This window comes from Crinia signifera, chromosome 4 (assembly GCF_055691185.1).
Source record: "Crinia signifera chromosome 4, ASM5569118v1, whole genome shotgun sequence".
Classification (NCBI taxonomy): domain Eukaryota; kingdom Metazoa; phylum Chordata; class Amphibia; order Anura; family Myobatrachidae; genus Crinia; species Crinia signifera.
The window spans coordinates 239,157,052-239,172,429 of NC_139220.1; the positions used below are offsets into that span (position 1 = coordinate 239,157,052).

At 43.5% G+C, this 15,378-nt stretch overlaps 1 protein-coding gene across 3 annotated transcripts in view; it reads right to left on the reverse strand.

Annotated features, from left to right (window-relative positions):
* Positions 1–5,450: 5,450 nt before the first annotated feature.
* LOC146075151 (ras and EF-hand domain-containing protein-like) overlaps positions 5,451–15,378 on the reverse strand; it is a 50,078-nt gene continuing 40,150 nt past the window's right edge. For all 3 annotated transcript variants that reach the window (XM_083184101.1, XM_083184100.1, XM_083184099.1), the window contains exons 13-17: positions 14,188–14,269; positions 11,829–11,943; positions 8,797–8,904; positions 8,633–8,709; positions 5,451–5,966 (exon numbers count right to left, since the gene is read on the reverse strand). In XM_083184101.1, the coding sequence (XP_083040227.1) occupies positions 5,870–5,966; positions 8,633–8,709; positions 8,797–8,904; positions 11,829–11,943; positions 14,188–14,269 (479 nt within the window). In that variant the 3' untranslated portion in view covers positions 5,451–5,869. The remainder of the gene's footprint in view (positions 5,967–8,632; positions 8,710–8,796; positions 8,905–11,828; positions 11,944–14,187; positions 14,270–15,378) is intronic.

Genomic DNA, 15,378 nt, shown 5'->3' on the forward strand with positions numbered 1-15,378 from the left:
GGCAAGGATCAGGTATGTATATCATGACAGATTGGTCGGTGACCGCTCTGCACGCAATTCCAGACCGGAATTGCGTCTGCATCGCAGCGATCGCCGACGGGGGGGAGGCATCGCCGCCCCCCCTGGGCATGCTGGGACATGTCTGCTGTCAGGGACAGCAGACATCGTCCCTCTGTCACCGCGTCCCTAGACGCGGTGACAGTTTAAAGTCATGACGTATATATACGTCAAATGTCGGGAAGGGGTTAAACATACTTGTATGTTTAATATTCCTTAACTGTGCAGTTGATGGCAAAAACAAGGATAACTGTTTGCCTTTTGCCCACCACTATTTTAAAAATCCCCATTTCAAATCATCATGCCGGGTCAGATGGCGATCCTTGGTCCGACCATTCACATTCAACCCGGATTACCCATTACATAGGGCGACTTGCGTTGAACCCTACTTATAACCCAGGTCAAATTGCTGGGTAGCTCGACCTGGGTTATAAAAGTTTTGGTGCTTTCACACCGCACCAGCAATAACCCAGGTTGAGGATGCAGTGTTGAAGGGGTATAAATGTCTTCTAGATTATGTAATGATTGACCCATCACCCCTTTTTTTTTTTTTCTCTCTCTCTAACGTCCTATGGGATACTGAGAATCGTCTTAAGACATTGGGTATTAGAGGGTATCCGCAGGAGAATGGCACATCTATAACTGAACTGGGTGTACTGGCTCCTCTCCTCTGATTCCCCTCCCACGATCCAGTTCAGAAAAATGTCTAGAGGACACACTGCTGGAGCTCCAGAGAGTTTGTCTTCAGTTTACTTTCTTTTATAATTTTGGGTTTGCTGTGTTGGACTTCACAGCACTCCTTCTTCGTGGGAAGTCAGGAGAAGGGTTAAGTTGCAGGCCTCTCAAGGTACCGAGCTGTCCCTGCTGCAGTACCACTGTCCTGAGAGGGTTGTTGGCATTGCGCTGCAGCGTTACACACACCCAGCATGCCGCACACTCCTGACTCAGTCCGAAGACCTCAGTGGTGAGTACATACCGGGGTACCCTGGTTTCCTTGTGCGGCAAGATGGCGGTGGTGGCAGTGGCAGCATCCCTGCACAGGCGCCGCGCAGACCCCCTGTCACAGACTGGATGCTAGGGACAGCCACTGGACCACCAGGGCAGCTCCCATAAAAAAAGCGCTGTTCAGAAGGGGGCCAATATAAATATTAGTATAAGCCCCGTGTCATTACAGCGGGCGGGGTTTGCTCAGAGTGGGACCAGAGAGCTCTGTGGGCGCCATCGCAGCTTCCTGCTGCACCATTACTGTCCTAACAGACACTCCTCAGCGGTGAGGTAGTGAAGGGGGATATCTGCAGCAGAACAGCAAGTGTTTTCAGCGCTTAATAAATGTGCATTGTGTGTTACTTTGTGCACTCAATACTGTATGTATATGTGCTTGTAAACCAACTCCTCAGGGAGTTCAGGTTAAGGGCATGCTGGTCCCCTCAGTATCTGAGTACCCCCCCCACAGGCTTGTTAAAGCTATACACACACACACACACAGTGTTAGAAACTCACACATAGTTTCTATACACTTCACAATAATCTGTATTTCACTGTGTGTTTGTGGAAAGGTTACAGTCTCCACCATGGTAAGAAAAATAAAAAATAAAAATGTTTGTGCCTGGGTCCACTTCATAAATTACCTGTGATAAAAGCATGTCCCCACAACTTATACCCCTTTTACACCGCCGAAAAATCCGGGTCAGCGGCGGGTCAGACCCGGATCTTCGGCGGTGTAAATCCCTAACGGCGTGTCCCTTTACACGGGACTTCTACCCAGGTCCTGACCTGGGTAGAACACGGCTAGGACCTGGGTAGAGGGCGGTGTAAATGGGAACGCCGGGTCGGATGACCCGGCTCCCATTTACATGAATGGGGAACGTCCAACCTGCGGACCCCAGCGTCCGCAGGTTGGACGGATTGTCAGTCTGACACTGACAGCCGGCGCTGCTGTCTGCTATACTCTGCAGACAGCAGCGGCGGCGGGGGAGGGAGGTGAACGGATGCCTGTGTGTGGCATCCATTCACCTCCTGTCCAATGGCAGGGGGGGGGGGGGGGGTGCGCACGGGGATTGGGGGCAGCCTAACAGCTTACCTTAGTGCTGGGCTGTCCCCAGCAGCGTTCCGGGTAAGGCGGCGTCGATCGGCGCTTGAAGATGACATTGCGCTGTCATCTTCAAGCGCCGGGAAGGGGCGGGAGGGGGGTGCGGGCGTTTAAGCCTGTCCGGTGTAAATGCCCCTAAACGCCGGGTCGCACCCGGTTTCAACCAGGGTCCAAAAAGCCGGGTGCGACCCGGCGTTTTGGTCTAAAAGGGGTATAAGTGGGGTCTCACCCCAGCTTAATGGGACACTGCAGTTACTCCCAGGGAGACTGCGTGGGCCTCTGGTATTAAAACAATTTTGCAAACTGTGTCCTCACAGCTGGCTGCAAATACTGTAAAGACCAAGCAGGTGCTGCAGGATTTATTAGTCACATGCAATAGTGTATTCAGACTGGTCCATCACCTGTGGTGCAAGTAAGGGGACACAGCGTACCTTTAAGAAATGTTTCAGGTACGCCGTACCACCTCGTGACCCCCTGCTGTCATTAAGAATTTTTTTTTTTTTAATCAGATTGCTGGCTAACGGCAGCCGCCTGTCCGTGGGTCAGTCCACCCGTCCCTCCCTCCATTGTCCACCGCCGCTTCCAGTTCTGAGGGGAGGTGAGTGCATCTCGTATCTGTCCTTCCCCCTCACTGAGTATCCCTGTGACTGACTGGGTCGTCAGCCAATCAGAGCTCACGGGCCGGTAGTCCTTTCCCAGCAGGAACAACAACAGTAAGTTCTGCTGCTCGCACAGTTCTGCTGCTCGCACAGTAGTGGGGGCACATCTGCCATTGTGAACATCTGGTAATGGGCATCAGTTGGGCACCAGCAGTGCAATGAGCATTATGGTGTGGGTGTAATGGGCATTATGGCATGGGTCATATGTATTGGGGGTGTGACGCGTAACAGGCATTACTGTGTAAATTTTGTCCGTGTGCAATATTCCAGCCACTCCCCTTTTTGTCATATGACCATGCCCTGACCACACCCATTTTTCGGCACACGGCACAGTACCACTAAGTCTTTTTTTCTACTTGCACCACTGTCCATCAAACACTAAAATGTCCCAGTCCTGTGCCCATGACAAAGAATCAGACACTGCTTACTGGCAGTACTAGCTGTGGGACTTGAGAGCATTAGCCTCCTTAATTGCTGAATATGCGATGCTTGTCCTCTGCATATTCATTAAAACCCCACTCAACATACAAATGGCTATGATCAGTGCCAAGGATCTGCCTTACTACATAAACCAGTATATTCTTCCTCAGCCTATAACCTGGGCATTTCTTTCCCTGAATCATCTTGTACCTTTTCTTCATAGGATACGGTCGTATTACCGACCACACTTAGGTCGACATGCAGGAAGGTTGACAGGGTTCTAGGTCGACAAGGTTGAAGGTCAACATAGCGTTAGGTTGACAGGGATCTAGGTCGACGGGACAAGGTGAACATGGCGTTAGGTCGACCTGGGTTTTTTCAGTTTTTTGAGCCATGTGCCGACAGGCGGTATTTCATGCCCTACCATCCACTAGGGTGTGGTGGGAGAATAAAAGTGTGCCTAAGCATGGCGAGCGAAGAGAGGGGCTGCCGTTGACTTCAAACAGTGTCCATGTCGACATTCGGGTAAAAAAAAACCTGTGAAAAAACCCATGTCGATCTCGTGACCTGTCGACATAACTCATGTCGACCTAACGCTATATCGACCTAAGTGTGGTCGATAATACAATCCACACCCTTCTTCATATGCCTCAAAGATGATTAAGTATCTACTTTCTTTGTATATCCATACTTTTGATCCTATACACTCACAAATCAGTTGATTCCTGTGCTTATCCCAACCTTAACTAATATCTGTAACCTCTCCCTGTTGAGTTTATATCATCTTGCTGCATTACACTACTGAAGGTTTTGTTTATATTTATTCATATGTACTGACTAGACCTTTGGAAACACTGATATCACTTAAGAATTAAAAATGCTGTTGGCACAATGTAGAGCACCAGAGATCATTCTTTAGCGATATATTAAATTTAGTGACGTTTTTGGAACGATCTCGGCTGCTTTTGGAGTGCAGTGCCATACTCTTTAGTGCATACTCTTTATATAAACCAGTCTGTCATACTGGAAACATTCTTCTGGTGTCTGTGGTAACCAATATTTATCTTTTTCTGTGTGCATATGTATATTTGAGTTCTTGTGGCCAACGTACTTTTTATATTCCTATTTTTTTTTTTTTTTTTAACATTGCAAATTTTACCTGACACACACACACACACACACACACACACACACTACTAGCTAAGCCTGCTCGTAGCAAAAGCTTTGAAACCTAGTCTGCTACCTTGTGATTGCCTCTGTGTTTCTGTATGTGTGATTGCCATCTGCTGGCAGCGAGTGAAACACAGGCACTAGACACATATCTATCAATCGAAAGATCGATCAAAGAAAAAAAAAGTGCCAAAAGGAAAAATAAGAAAAAGGCATGGAAAAAATTGTAGTTACTTTTGAAATTGTACACCAATTAACTTCGAAATCAGACAATTTTTAGTGATATAGTAGTTACATGGGCCAGCAGTGGCATTTTGTGGGCCTGTGTAACTGGTACTCCTACTGCATCAGACAGTAACAAATACATCTATCCTACAGCACAGAGAGGAAAACAATACTGCTCTATGCATTTGCATTGCTCAGAGAAAAGTGTAACTGCTGTGATGTCAATGCTACAATACCATTACAATAATATATTTAACCATACGGTACAGTATAAGAATCTATATTATATTTAATATACAAGTATATTGAACTCTTGTTAAGCCAGAACAATACAATATATGAAGTTCACCAGTTTTTAGAGCATCAGTCCACCACAAAGTAATCACACACATGTTATAGATATGGGGATAATTTAAATAAAAACTTTATTCAATGTTAAGAAAAATTGTATCAATTGAACATGACCAAACCCTTACAATTGTTTTAAAATACCCATAGTAAAAGGCACTGCAGTACCAATGGTGTGCAAGCATTATTAAGGAGACCGGTAAGGCACATGTGTGTGATCCAGACTTGTGAGCTATAACCCATTACTGCACCATAAATGCTGCAGTGAGAACATAAACTATAAAAGCCTCATAGAGGAACATTCCCTTATTAACGTTCTGCCCGGTGTCTAAATGACACATTTAGGGCCAGATTCTCTAAGCTTCAAAAGTGATAAAATGGAGAGTGATAAACAGCCAGCCAATCAGCTCCTACCTGCCATTATTCAAACACAGTCTGGGACATGGCAGGTAGGAGCTGATTGGCTGGCTGTTTTTCACTCTCCGTTTGATCACTTTTGAAGCTTAGAGAATCTGGCCCTATATCTGACAAAAACATTATATTTTAAATCACCTAAAACTATGTTAAAATATCAAGTAGATTCGATAAATATCAACAATCCATTTTCAATACATTAGAAGCAGTGAAAAACCATTTGTCCAAATTAGAAAAAAATATATATATATACACATTTCCACAGAACATAGGCTTTCCCACCAAGACTAGCAATTCCTTTGCCTATGTTTCCATGAGAGTTCATTCAGCTTTCTGTTCTTAGAAAAGAAATGAAGAATTTTGTTCAATGTATATTCCATCCCAGATTGGGGTATAAAAGTTAGAGTTATAGTTTTTTGTCAACTGAATGAATCACTTTTATTCTTCATATTGTCCTGTCTGGAAATACAATCCCAGATAAAAAAAGTTAGATCTTGCAGCAATTAGACTTTTTGTCTGGAATGCTGAGATTGGTCACTGCGTCAGTGTTTTCTTTCACCAGATCCACGGATTTCTTCACTTCCCTGAATGGTGAATAATGAAAAAAATAGTTTTAGCTGATATAATTATATATATTTAACCCAGCCCTCAATGTGGTCCTGCATGTTCAATATCTAAATACAGTCATTAAAATTCTGCAAAAGGTCAGGTTTAAATGATTTCTGTCTGTGGAAACCGATGGGATATTTTCTAACCCAGCAAAATAGATTAACGCACCTGTGCATGCTAAAATAAATCCACAAATCCTAACTTATTGTGGTACTAGATGATTACATTTGAGAACCCCTGCAATGGTGGAAACCCTCACTTCCGATATTACTTTGGGCAGTATTCAATGTCCCTAATCGCGATGTGCAGTGAATCCTGTTTAGGATTCCCTGCACATTCGCCATGTTCCGGAGGGCTGGAGCCCTCGCTGCCAGCCCTCCCTTACACACTATTCAATGAGGCAGGGGCTCGCTGCCCCTGACGGCGAATGTGAACCGGAGGACAGCGGCAGGCAGGGAGATGGAAGTCTCCCTGCCTGCCCCAGAACGTATGTGGGGGGAGGTGGGCTCCCTGGGAGCCAGGCAGCACAAGCTGCCCCCCGGGAGAGCCAGCAGGGGACCGGGTATTCACTGCTCCCGATCGTGCATATGTAATGATCGGGAGCAGTGAATATATGAATATCTAATGAGCGGCTCTCGGCCCCCTGCTGGCTGCTGTGTAAAAATTATTATTTTTTTTATTAAATATATATTCATGTGCTGTAAAGCACATGAATTAAAATAACATGCCCCTTCACACAATAAAATGCCTGATTTTTTTTTACACCAAAATTAAAAAAAAACGGTACTCTTTACCTAGAAGGGCGCCAGCGATTGGAATCGCGGGCGTCGGGGGTAAAAATCGCGGGCATCGCGGGTAAATCGCGGGTACATAAAAATCTGCTGCACGCGATGACCGCGATTTTCCCATAGGGAACAATGTTAAAAAGGCTGATTGAGCGCGATTTTCATGTAAAATGCCTCAATGCCCGCGATTTGGCCATAGGAATCAATGTCAAATGGGCTACAGAGCCCAAATAGGCACAATTAACCCTTAAATGTCCCCCCAAATTTTTAACGCCACCCCACGATCCACGCCAACCCGAAGCGTGGCGAGCGCAGCGGTACGCGTCCTCCGACCTTTTCATGCCCTACTATCCACGTCGGCGTGGAGTTGAGAATAGAATAGTGTGGGGAGCGCAGCGAGCCACCGAGCCCGAAGCGTGGCGAGCCCCGCGAGGGGACGCGGATACCTTCACAGGTAAACGCGTCCCCTCGCGGGCTTCACAGGTGTCCGCGTCGCCACGGACACCTGTGAAGCTCGCGAGGGGACGCGTATAACTGTGAAGGTATCCGCGTCCGCTCGCCACGCTTCGGGCTCGGTGGCTCGCTGCGCTCGCCACACTATTCTATTCTCAACTCCACGCCGAAGTGGATAGTAGGGCATGAAAAGGTCGGAGGACGCGTACCACCGCCCCTTGCGGGCTCGCTGCGCTCGCCACGCTTCGGGTTGGCGTGGATCGTGGGGTGGCGTTAAAAAATTGGGGGGACATTTAAGGGTTAATTGTGCCTATTTGGGCTCTGTAGCCCATTTAACATTGATTCCTATGGCCACATCGGGTCCATTGAGGCATTTAACAGTAAAATCGCGTCGGTCGGGCCATTTAACATTGATTCCTATGGGAAATTGGGTGCATCGCGTCGCGGGCATCGCGTCGCGGGCATCGCGGGTACATTTATGGACGGCCGCGACGCGACCGACGCGATTTCCATGTTTAACATGGGTTTCAATGGGAAATCGCGGGCATCGCGTCGCGGCCAGACATAAATGTACCCGCGATCACCACGACGGGCGCCCTTCTAGGTAAAGAGTACCAAAAAAACAACAACATTATTTTAAAAGTTCACACTCCACTTCATGAAAAGATGGCGATTGCTACATGGTGACACACGGCGAAAATCACTTAGAAAGCAATTCGCCATCTTCTCATTAAATACTCACGGCGAATCACATTGAAAAACCACAGCGAGTTGCGGAGTGTATCAGACGGTGAATTGTCCCTCATTCGCTGTTCACCGTCGGCGAAAAGTGCACGTTGAATACGGGGATTCACTTTCTGACACAAAAAATCATCTTCCAAAGTGAAAATAGCACAAATTCGCCATGAAACATGGCGAATTGGCCTCATTGAATACTGCTCTTTGTGTGTATGAGCATCTGTAGCCCTTCAACCAAGCACAGAATGACAGGTGGAAACCAGAATACTCTGATCGGTTGATTATCCAAAGTATTCCAAAAACCATAGTCTCCAAAATGTACTTTTATTTTTTTGCTAAAAACCTACTGGCTACATCTGTAACTGGCACTACTGGGGAAATAACATGTAACTGGCACTAAATATGTGGAAGGACATGATTGCATGGCATTGTTTAATTTTTTTTTAAACCTTTTTTATGCACAAATAAAATATATTTTTGTGTATTTCTTTCGCTTTATGTGTTTATACAACATAAATGCAAGATACCTCATTCAAATATAAAAATATTCCAAACTACGGAATAATCCGTTATCCAAAATTCTTCTGGTAGTAGATGCAAATAAAAGGTTAGTGTAGTAGCTGCAAATAAAAGATTAGTGTAGTATATTTCTTCAGAGAAATTACCTAGCAAGATGAAGAACAGCTTCCACTACGTTAGTACCATCCTTTGCACTTGTCTCACAGAAGAGGGAGCCGTAGGCCTGTATTTAGAAGAAACATACATGAAACTCTGCAGCCAGGAATACCTACAAGAACATTATGAATAACACCTCAGCATCTCCGCTTACCATGGCAAGCTTTTCCCCTATTGCAGTTGGAATTCCGCTATTACCTTCTGCCCTCAAGTCGGTTTTATTGCCAATCAGCATTAAGGGTATAGCTTTCTCACACGAATCCTGTAACAAATGAATAGTAGACTGTGTGGTCAACAGTATAACCTGCAGTTAGTTGTTTTAGAATCCATCTGAGAATGTGGTTAAATCCCACATAAGACATATAGCCCCGGTTAGAACAGTGACATTCTGGCTTAAACATATGTCTGTAGCAGTGGTTTTTTGGTATTGAATGTGGCAAAGTCCTAAATGACAATATGTTTGGGTGAAAGTGACACATTGTATTACCAGGACAGGAGCGGTTATGTTTGTGCTTCTTGGGGCTGGGGCCTCAGAATAGGATAAATAAAAGTGATCAGCAGTATTTAAATAAATCAATTTACTGTATCTCATGTCTAGGAATGGATAAACTACCTGTATTTATTAACAAAATGGTGGTCGGGAAAGATTCTAGCTTGGGATTTACTTTCCTATGAGTATGCCATGCTATTTACTTATGTTTTTTAGTTAGATAGCTTAAATATATTTACACACACACACACACACACACATTGAAAAAAAAAATTGAAGTGTGTCATTATACCATTTGTCATTGTGGCTTAAAAGTGGGCAGGGCCCACGTGCAGTCTGCATGCGGGCCCTCATTCTCACAGATGAATGTATCTCTGGGGGCTATCCTGTTGTCCCCAAAAAGTTAGCGCAAGTTGCGGTTTATAGAGGATTTTATTTCACTTGCCTCAGGTAGGCAAAACAAAATCCCTGGTAAGTTCAGGGATGCGAACACAAAAACAAAGGTTTCACGGAACCTCTGTTTTGGTGACAGAATTTTTTTTCTTTTTCGGGCAACATAATAGTATAGTCCGTTTTATATGATCAATGATTTCTGCAATGATATTTGGATTACCCTAAGTCTAAACTCTGCCTGGGAAAAATTACCTATACAATGGTGAAAGTGATTTGTAATTGTTCAGTGGTATAATAATAATCCCGCAGCAAGGTTACAGTTTTTTGATATGGACATTTCACCCACTCATCTATACTATATCAGTAATTTATCAATTCCACCCTTACCAATAAATTGGCTCCCCACTGGTTATGGGACCATCTGGTTATACCATCTACCAACAAATGCGGTTAAGAGCTTAAATGGACTGACACTCATTTGTTCTGTTTATTTTCGGTGAATATCTGTTTCATGGACATTGATTATGGTTTCTCAGGTAGTGATACCAGTTAAATGAATAGATTGTGCAGTATCACCAAATTGTTTTTTATATAAATGTTTAATATTATTAGAACACAATTAAATGGATATTATTATTTTTAATTAATAAAAATTTGTTTGAACAATTCAGTGCGCTCTCTAAATTATTCTGAAGAATTGTCATATGGTTTTTCTACTGAGGATCAAGTCGTCCCTCTTTGGGACTTTGTTAATAATTAAAATCATCAAATTATGATATTGCACCCGATAAATTTGGTTTTAGTATGGTTTAATAATAAAATGTAAGGTCAAAGTGTTAGATTTCATTATTCTTAATAAGGATTAGTCAGTCAAGATTAGATGCAAAAAAAACAATGTATTTATTGGGCAAACAGCAGCTTTCTGAACCCATGTGATTCATATTCAATTTCAACCATATATGATGATAAGGGCTGAGTATGTTCTACCACCCAAGGTGTGCTTATTTCATAGTGTGACTGTACACCCAAGAGTGGTATACCTACCTTGTAAAAACAGTCCCTGTTACTAAAAATAGTTCCAGGCGAGATGGTGAAGGGTGAGTCAGATACAGAACCGGAGAAAAAAAAAAAAGAAAAAGTCCTGCTGGTGAGGATTGAGGTCAGGTCCTGTGAGTTATTTAGTGATTTTGATATTTTCCCGTGTATGGTGTATGGCAGCTGGCAGAGAGGGGCAGCCTTTTTGTGATTGATGGTGCTAACCATTGTGGAGTGGTACAGCTGTGGCTCTGTGATGGGTGTGAACAGTCAGAAGTAGTCCAGGTCTACGATGGTTTGGAAAAATGCATGGTCATATCATCTAGTGTTGTCCAATTATGCTAGAGGGAATACATCACAAATCGCTACCCACTCACAAAACCATGTGCAGTCTGAGCAAAAGTGAGTAACTCTGAGGCTTCCACTAATCTGCGACTGAGATAGGCTGGTAGTGGTCATTGCTGATGTCAGAGACCCTCTTCAAAAACGTCTGGGTACGCCTGCGTTTTTTCAACCACAGACAGAAAACTGCAGATTTCCACCCCCAAATACCGGCTTCCTGTCAGTCAAACTTTGACTACATTGCGTTTCCTGTTTTAAATCGCTACTTCCCTTTGTGTATGTGCAATGCGAATGGTATGCATGCAGTTGTTCTAAAATCCCTTGATTTGCAAATTCTCTTATTAGTGACCTATGCTTAATTAGCTCCAACATATATTATTCCTCTATTTCTCCCCCCCCCCCCCCAAGTAATGCAGCCTATCACACGGAAAGCCTGCTCATTAAAAATAGTATTTACGTAAGTGGTTTCCAATCAAGTACCCCTAACAGTTTAGGTTTTCCAACAGGACAGGTCCTCTCCAGAGGTCTCTCACCCACCCCATCTCTGCACTCCTGCCTATTCTTACTTAAATAATCCATTTTCTCATGTCACATACATACCTACCTACTTTTGCTTAACAAATCATCCCGGATGTTGTGACCATTCTTAAAATCTGAGTTGTTATATCATCACCCCCAAATAAATGTTTTCCTGGGATGAGAGACATTTGGGGAGACTATGGTTTTTCTGTTGCGTAGGTCAGGAGCAGTCCGCATAGGAACCATAATGGATTCTACTAATTTACTTGCACAGTTTAGAACGTTATAAATGTTATAGACACCAGCCACCTTGCTTACACAAATGTGTCTGGTCATATTGGGGTGATCTGAAATCACTTGTCAAATTATTTTCCAGCTACAGAAATCCATAAAACATGGGAACAAACCTTGATCTCGTCAATCCACTGCCGTACATTGAGGAAACTTCTTTCTGATGTGACATCATACACTAGCAACACCCCATGGGCTTTCCGGAAATAAGACTTTGCTATACTGCGAAATCTAAAAGGGTGCAAAAATATAGATATCAAGTATTAAAACATTATATTTAATGAGAAACCTACTAATACTACTTTCTCTAACATCCATATGGGATACTGGGATGCTCTCAAGACAGTTTAGAAAAATGTCTTGAGACCAGCCCAGTATCCCATATGGACTATGAGAAAATCCTATTCTTTGCCCTAACTTGCTCTGGGAGCTAACAGTCTCGGCATATCGAAGAATGATTGCGCTTATGTAATCGGCACAGGCTCTGGGCATGGGAGGATTGCACAGATACAGTAAGGGATTATTTTTGTTACACACTAAAAATATACTAAACATTTTATTTTAAATTAAAAATACATTGTTTTTTACAACCTCTGGTGTATGATACCAAACCTTAATCATACATATTACAGCTCACCAGCAGCATGGCCGCAATCGGTGCTTCATAGCTCACGCTGTCCGGTTTCTGCTTTTGCCGATCATATTACATTGCAAAAGATTACATTTTTATTATGGGCTTTTCAGAATTATTACAGCTCATAAGATATGGACTTGTCGGTAACCTTCCATTAAAAAAAAAAAAGGAAGGACTATCCATATTTTCTCTGGAATAACATTAATTGCCATCCAACATGGTTTATTCCATATTTAATATAAATTAGACTTCGCAGTCGCACTAGAGATTCTTGCTTCAACAGACAATTGTAAATAATAAAACAAGTGAACCCTTAACCTAATTTGCTGCACAACCTTTAGAGGCAATCCATGCAATGAAGCAATTTCTGTAGCTCTCACGGAGACTTCTGCACCTGTCAATAGCTAGTTTGGTTACTATTCCTGAGCAAACTACTCCAGCTGTCTCCATTGTGACCGATGCCTTCTCATAACTGCAGGTTTGTTCTATAGGATAGCATCCGGAATCTTCAGAATATAACACTGCCCACTGTGCAGTATGTTTATCTCCAGAATGCCTTGAGAGTTCATTGTGCTCTGTCAAAGCGCTTTAGGCCAGATGCAGCAAAACAGAACCAAGCCTCCTCTTTGTTAAAAGCTTCATTCTCCCACAAGCATTGTGTCAATAAGCATTTTCGCAAATTCCAGGTTATATTTTCAAAAACATCGAGTCCTTTTGGGTCTTCTTCCATGAAGTCCATTTATTAAAAATAAAAAATAAAAGTGTCATATGGTGTGTGCAGATGTGGACATACCCTGAACTTATAGTTCAGCTTCCAGGTCTGTGGAAGTTTTCCCTGCTTTTTTTTTACCAATCTATTGTTCAGTTTAATCAGTGGTCAATTTTCCTATTATGACTATGACCAGGAAGGTTTACTACAGTCCTATGGAATTTAAACTTCAAGTTCTTAAAAATACCAGCAGCTGTAATAACATTAATATCAAGCTGCTTGGACATGGTCATGTAGCCTTTACCTTGACTATAACCTTCTTTCTCATCTCCTCAGACAACTCTCTACATTGAAGACGCGTGTTATACTAATTAAAGAACGCAATCAGTTTGAACTATCGCTAGAGCTTGGTATTTTAGATTTATTAAATATGGGCAATAAGTTATTGGTTTTCACAGTTTATTTGCTTTATTCTATGACATAACAGTCATGCAGGAATACATGAAACAATAGCTTTTAATGTTTTCACTTTAAGGGGGATATTCAATGTGAGGTCACGGCTGTCGAGCTGGCTCGACAGCTGCGACCCTGTCCCGTTCTTGGTCAGCTCGACCGAGAAAATCGCAGGCGGGATTCAATGTCCCGCCTGCAGCGGGGCGAGAAAGGGGTGTGGCTGCGAAAAGTGGCCGGGAATCAGCGAGCTGCGGCCGGGAGCTCGGCAATTCCTGGCAGAACGAGCCCGGCTGCTTGTGAAGTCAGACTCGTACTGCGAGATCCCCTGCTCAATGCTGTCGAGGAAGACAGCATTGAATAGGGCCCGGAGGCCATCTCCCCCGATGGGAGATGGTCGCCGGTGATTGAACACCCCCCTAAGAAAGAATGAAACATTGTTTTAATGAGCTTGGATACCAACAAATTTTACATTCATGGATTTTTACAAGATAATGCTGAAACATTGCGGAAAGATGAACTGAAGGGGAAAAAAAATAAAAGGTTTTACATGCATTTTTTTTTTTTAAGGAAAAGTACTTCATGTAACAGGCTAGGTTAAATATAGGCATCGCTATTTTTAAATCGCGTACAGTATTCTTATCAATACAGATAGGCACAGAATGTCAGTGTTTGCACTTACCTTTCTTGTCCAGCTGTGTCCCAGATCTGCAGCGTTGTATACTCTCCGTCAACTAACAGTTTCTTCATATGAAAGTCAACCCCTAAAAGTAAAGAGAAGGATTCTTAACTGACATGTTTATAGCAACTGGGAAGCTTGGATACTATGAGGCTTATTTACCAAGATGGAAGTTTTATTTCAGATTCGGGGCGGGATGCTCTAACATCCACGCCCCCCGTCCGCTGCACATCGCTGGCTACCGCTGACATAATGATCACATATGCTCTAACATATGCGATAATTATGGCAAAAGACAGCTCTTGCGTTGAGTGGTCTTTTGTGGTGAGCCGGCAATGCGCAGCGGTTTCCAGCGGGTCCTGGCAGCTCCCCTTTCCCTCCCTTACCCGGCTTGTGCTGCTGAGGGCTCTCAGGAGGTTACAGGTCCGGGCAGCACAGTGCTGTGCTACTCGGACACAGGTGAGGGGGGTGGGGGGGAATTAGTAAATTTCCCCCTAAATAAACCCCTATGGGCAGTATCCAATAGCCGGGGGCTATTTAATTAGCCCAGATAGCCAGCACGTCCCGAGGCTTATCAAGGGTTTCTGTTTCACTTGCCCGTGGCAAGCGATGCAAAACCAGTGACAGCAGCTCTGTTTTTAGCTAAAATGGGGCTACAGCAGGCAAAATCACACAGGCTTAACAGAATCTGTGTGTTTTCATAGTGAAATGTGTTTTTATCAGGTGATGTAATCAGATAGCCCGATATAAAAACATTGGGCAAAAATAGGGCTGTTATATCGGGGCTACAGTATATGGATACATTCCTATGTAGTACATTGTATCTGAAGATACAGAATGGTAGCAGAAGTAATCTACAGTCACAGGGAAAAACAAACAGAACATCCAGAGCAAAGGTTTAGAAATGGGTGGGAATAGTACAGTATGGAACTTACTCAAATAATCTGTATCTTTAGAAACATACTTGCAGGCAATAAATATGCTGAGTCTGTATACAATATGGGACTGGCCTACTCAGTCATAAACCGCTTTGTTAGACTTTGTGAAAAAGTTGATGGTACATGTATCATTTAAGGGAGACAGTGCTGTAGGAGATTAGAGGGAGGTGCTACTCAAGGGTAGATGTATGAAACAGTGATAAGGGAGAAAAAGTGATAAAATGCCTGGTACTTTATCACTGGCCAATCAGCTCCT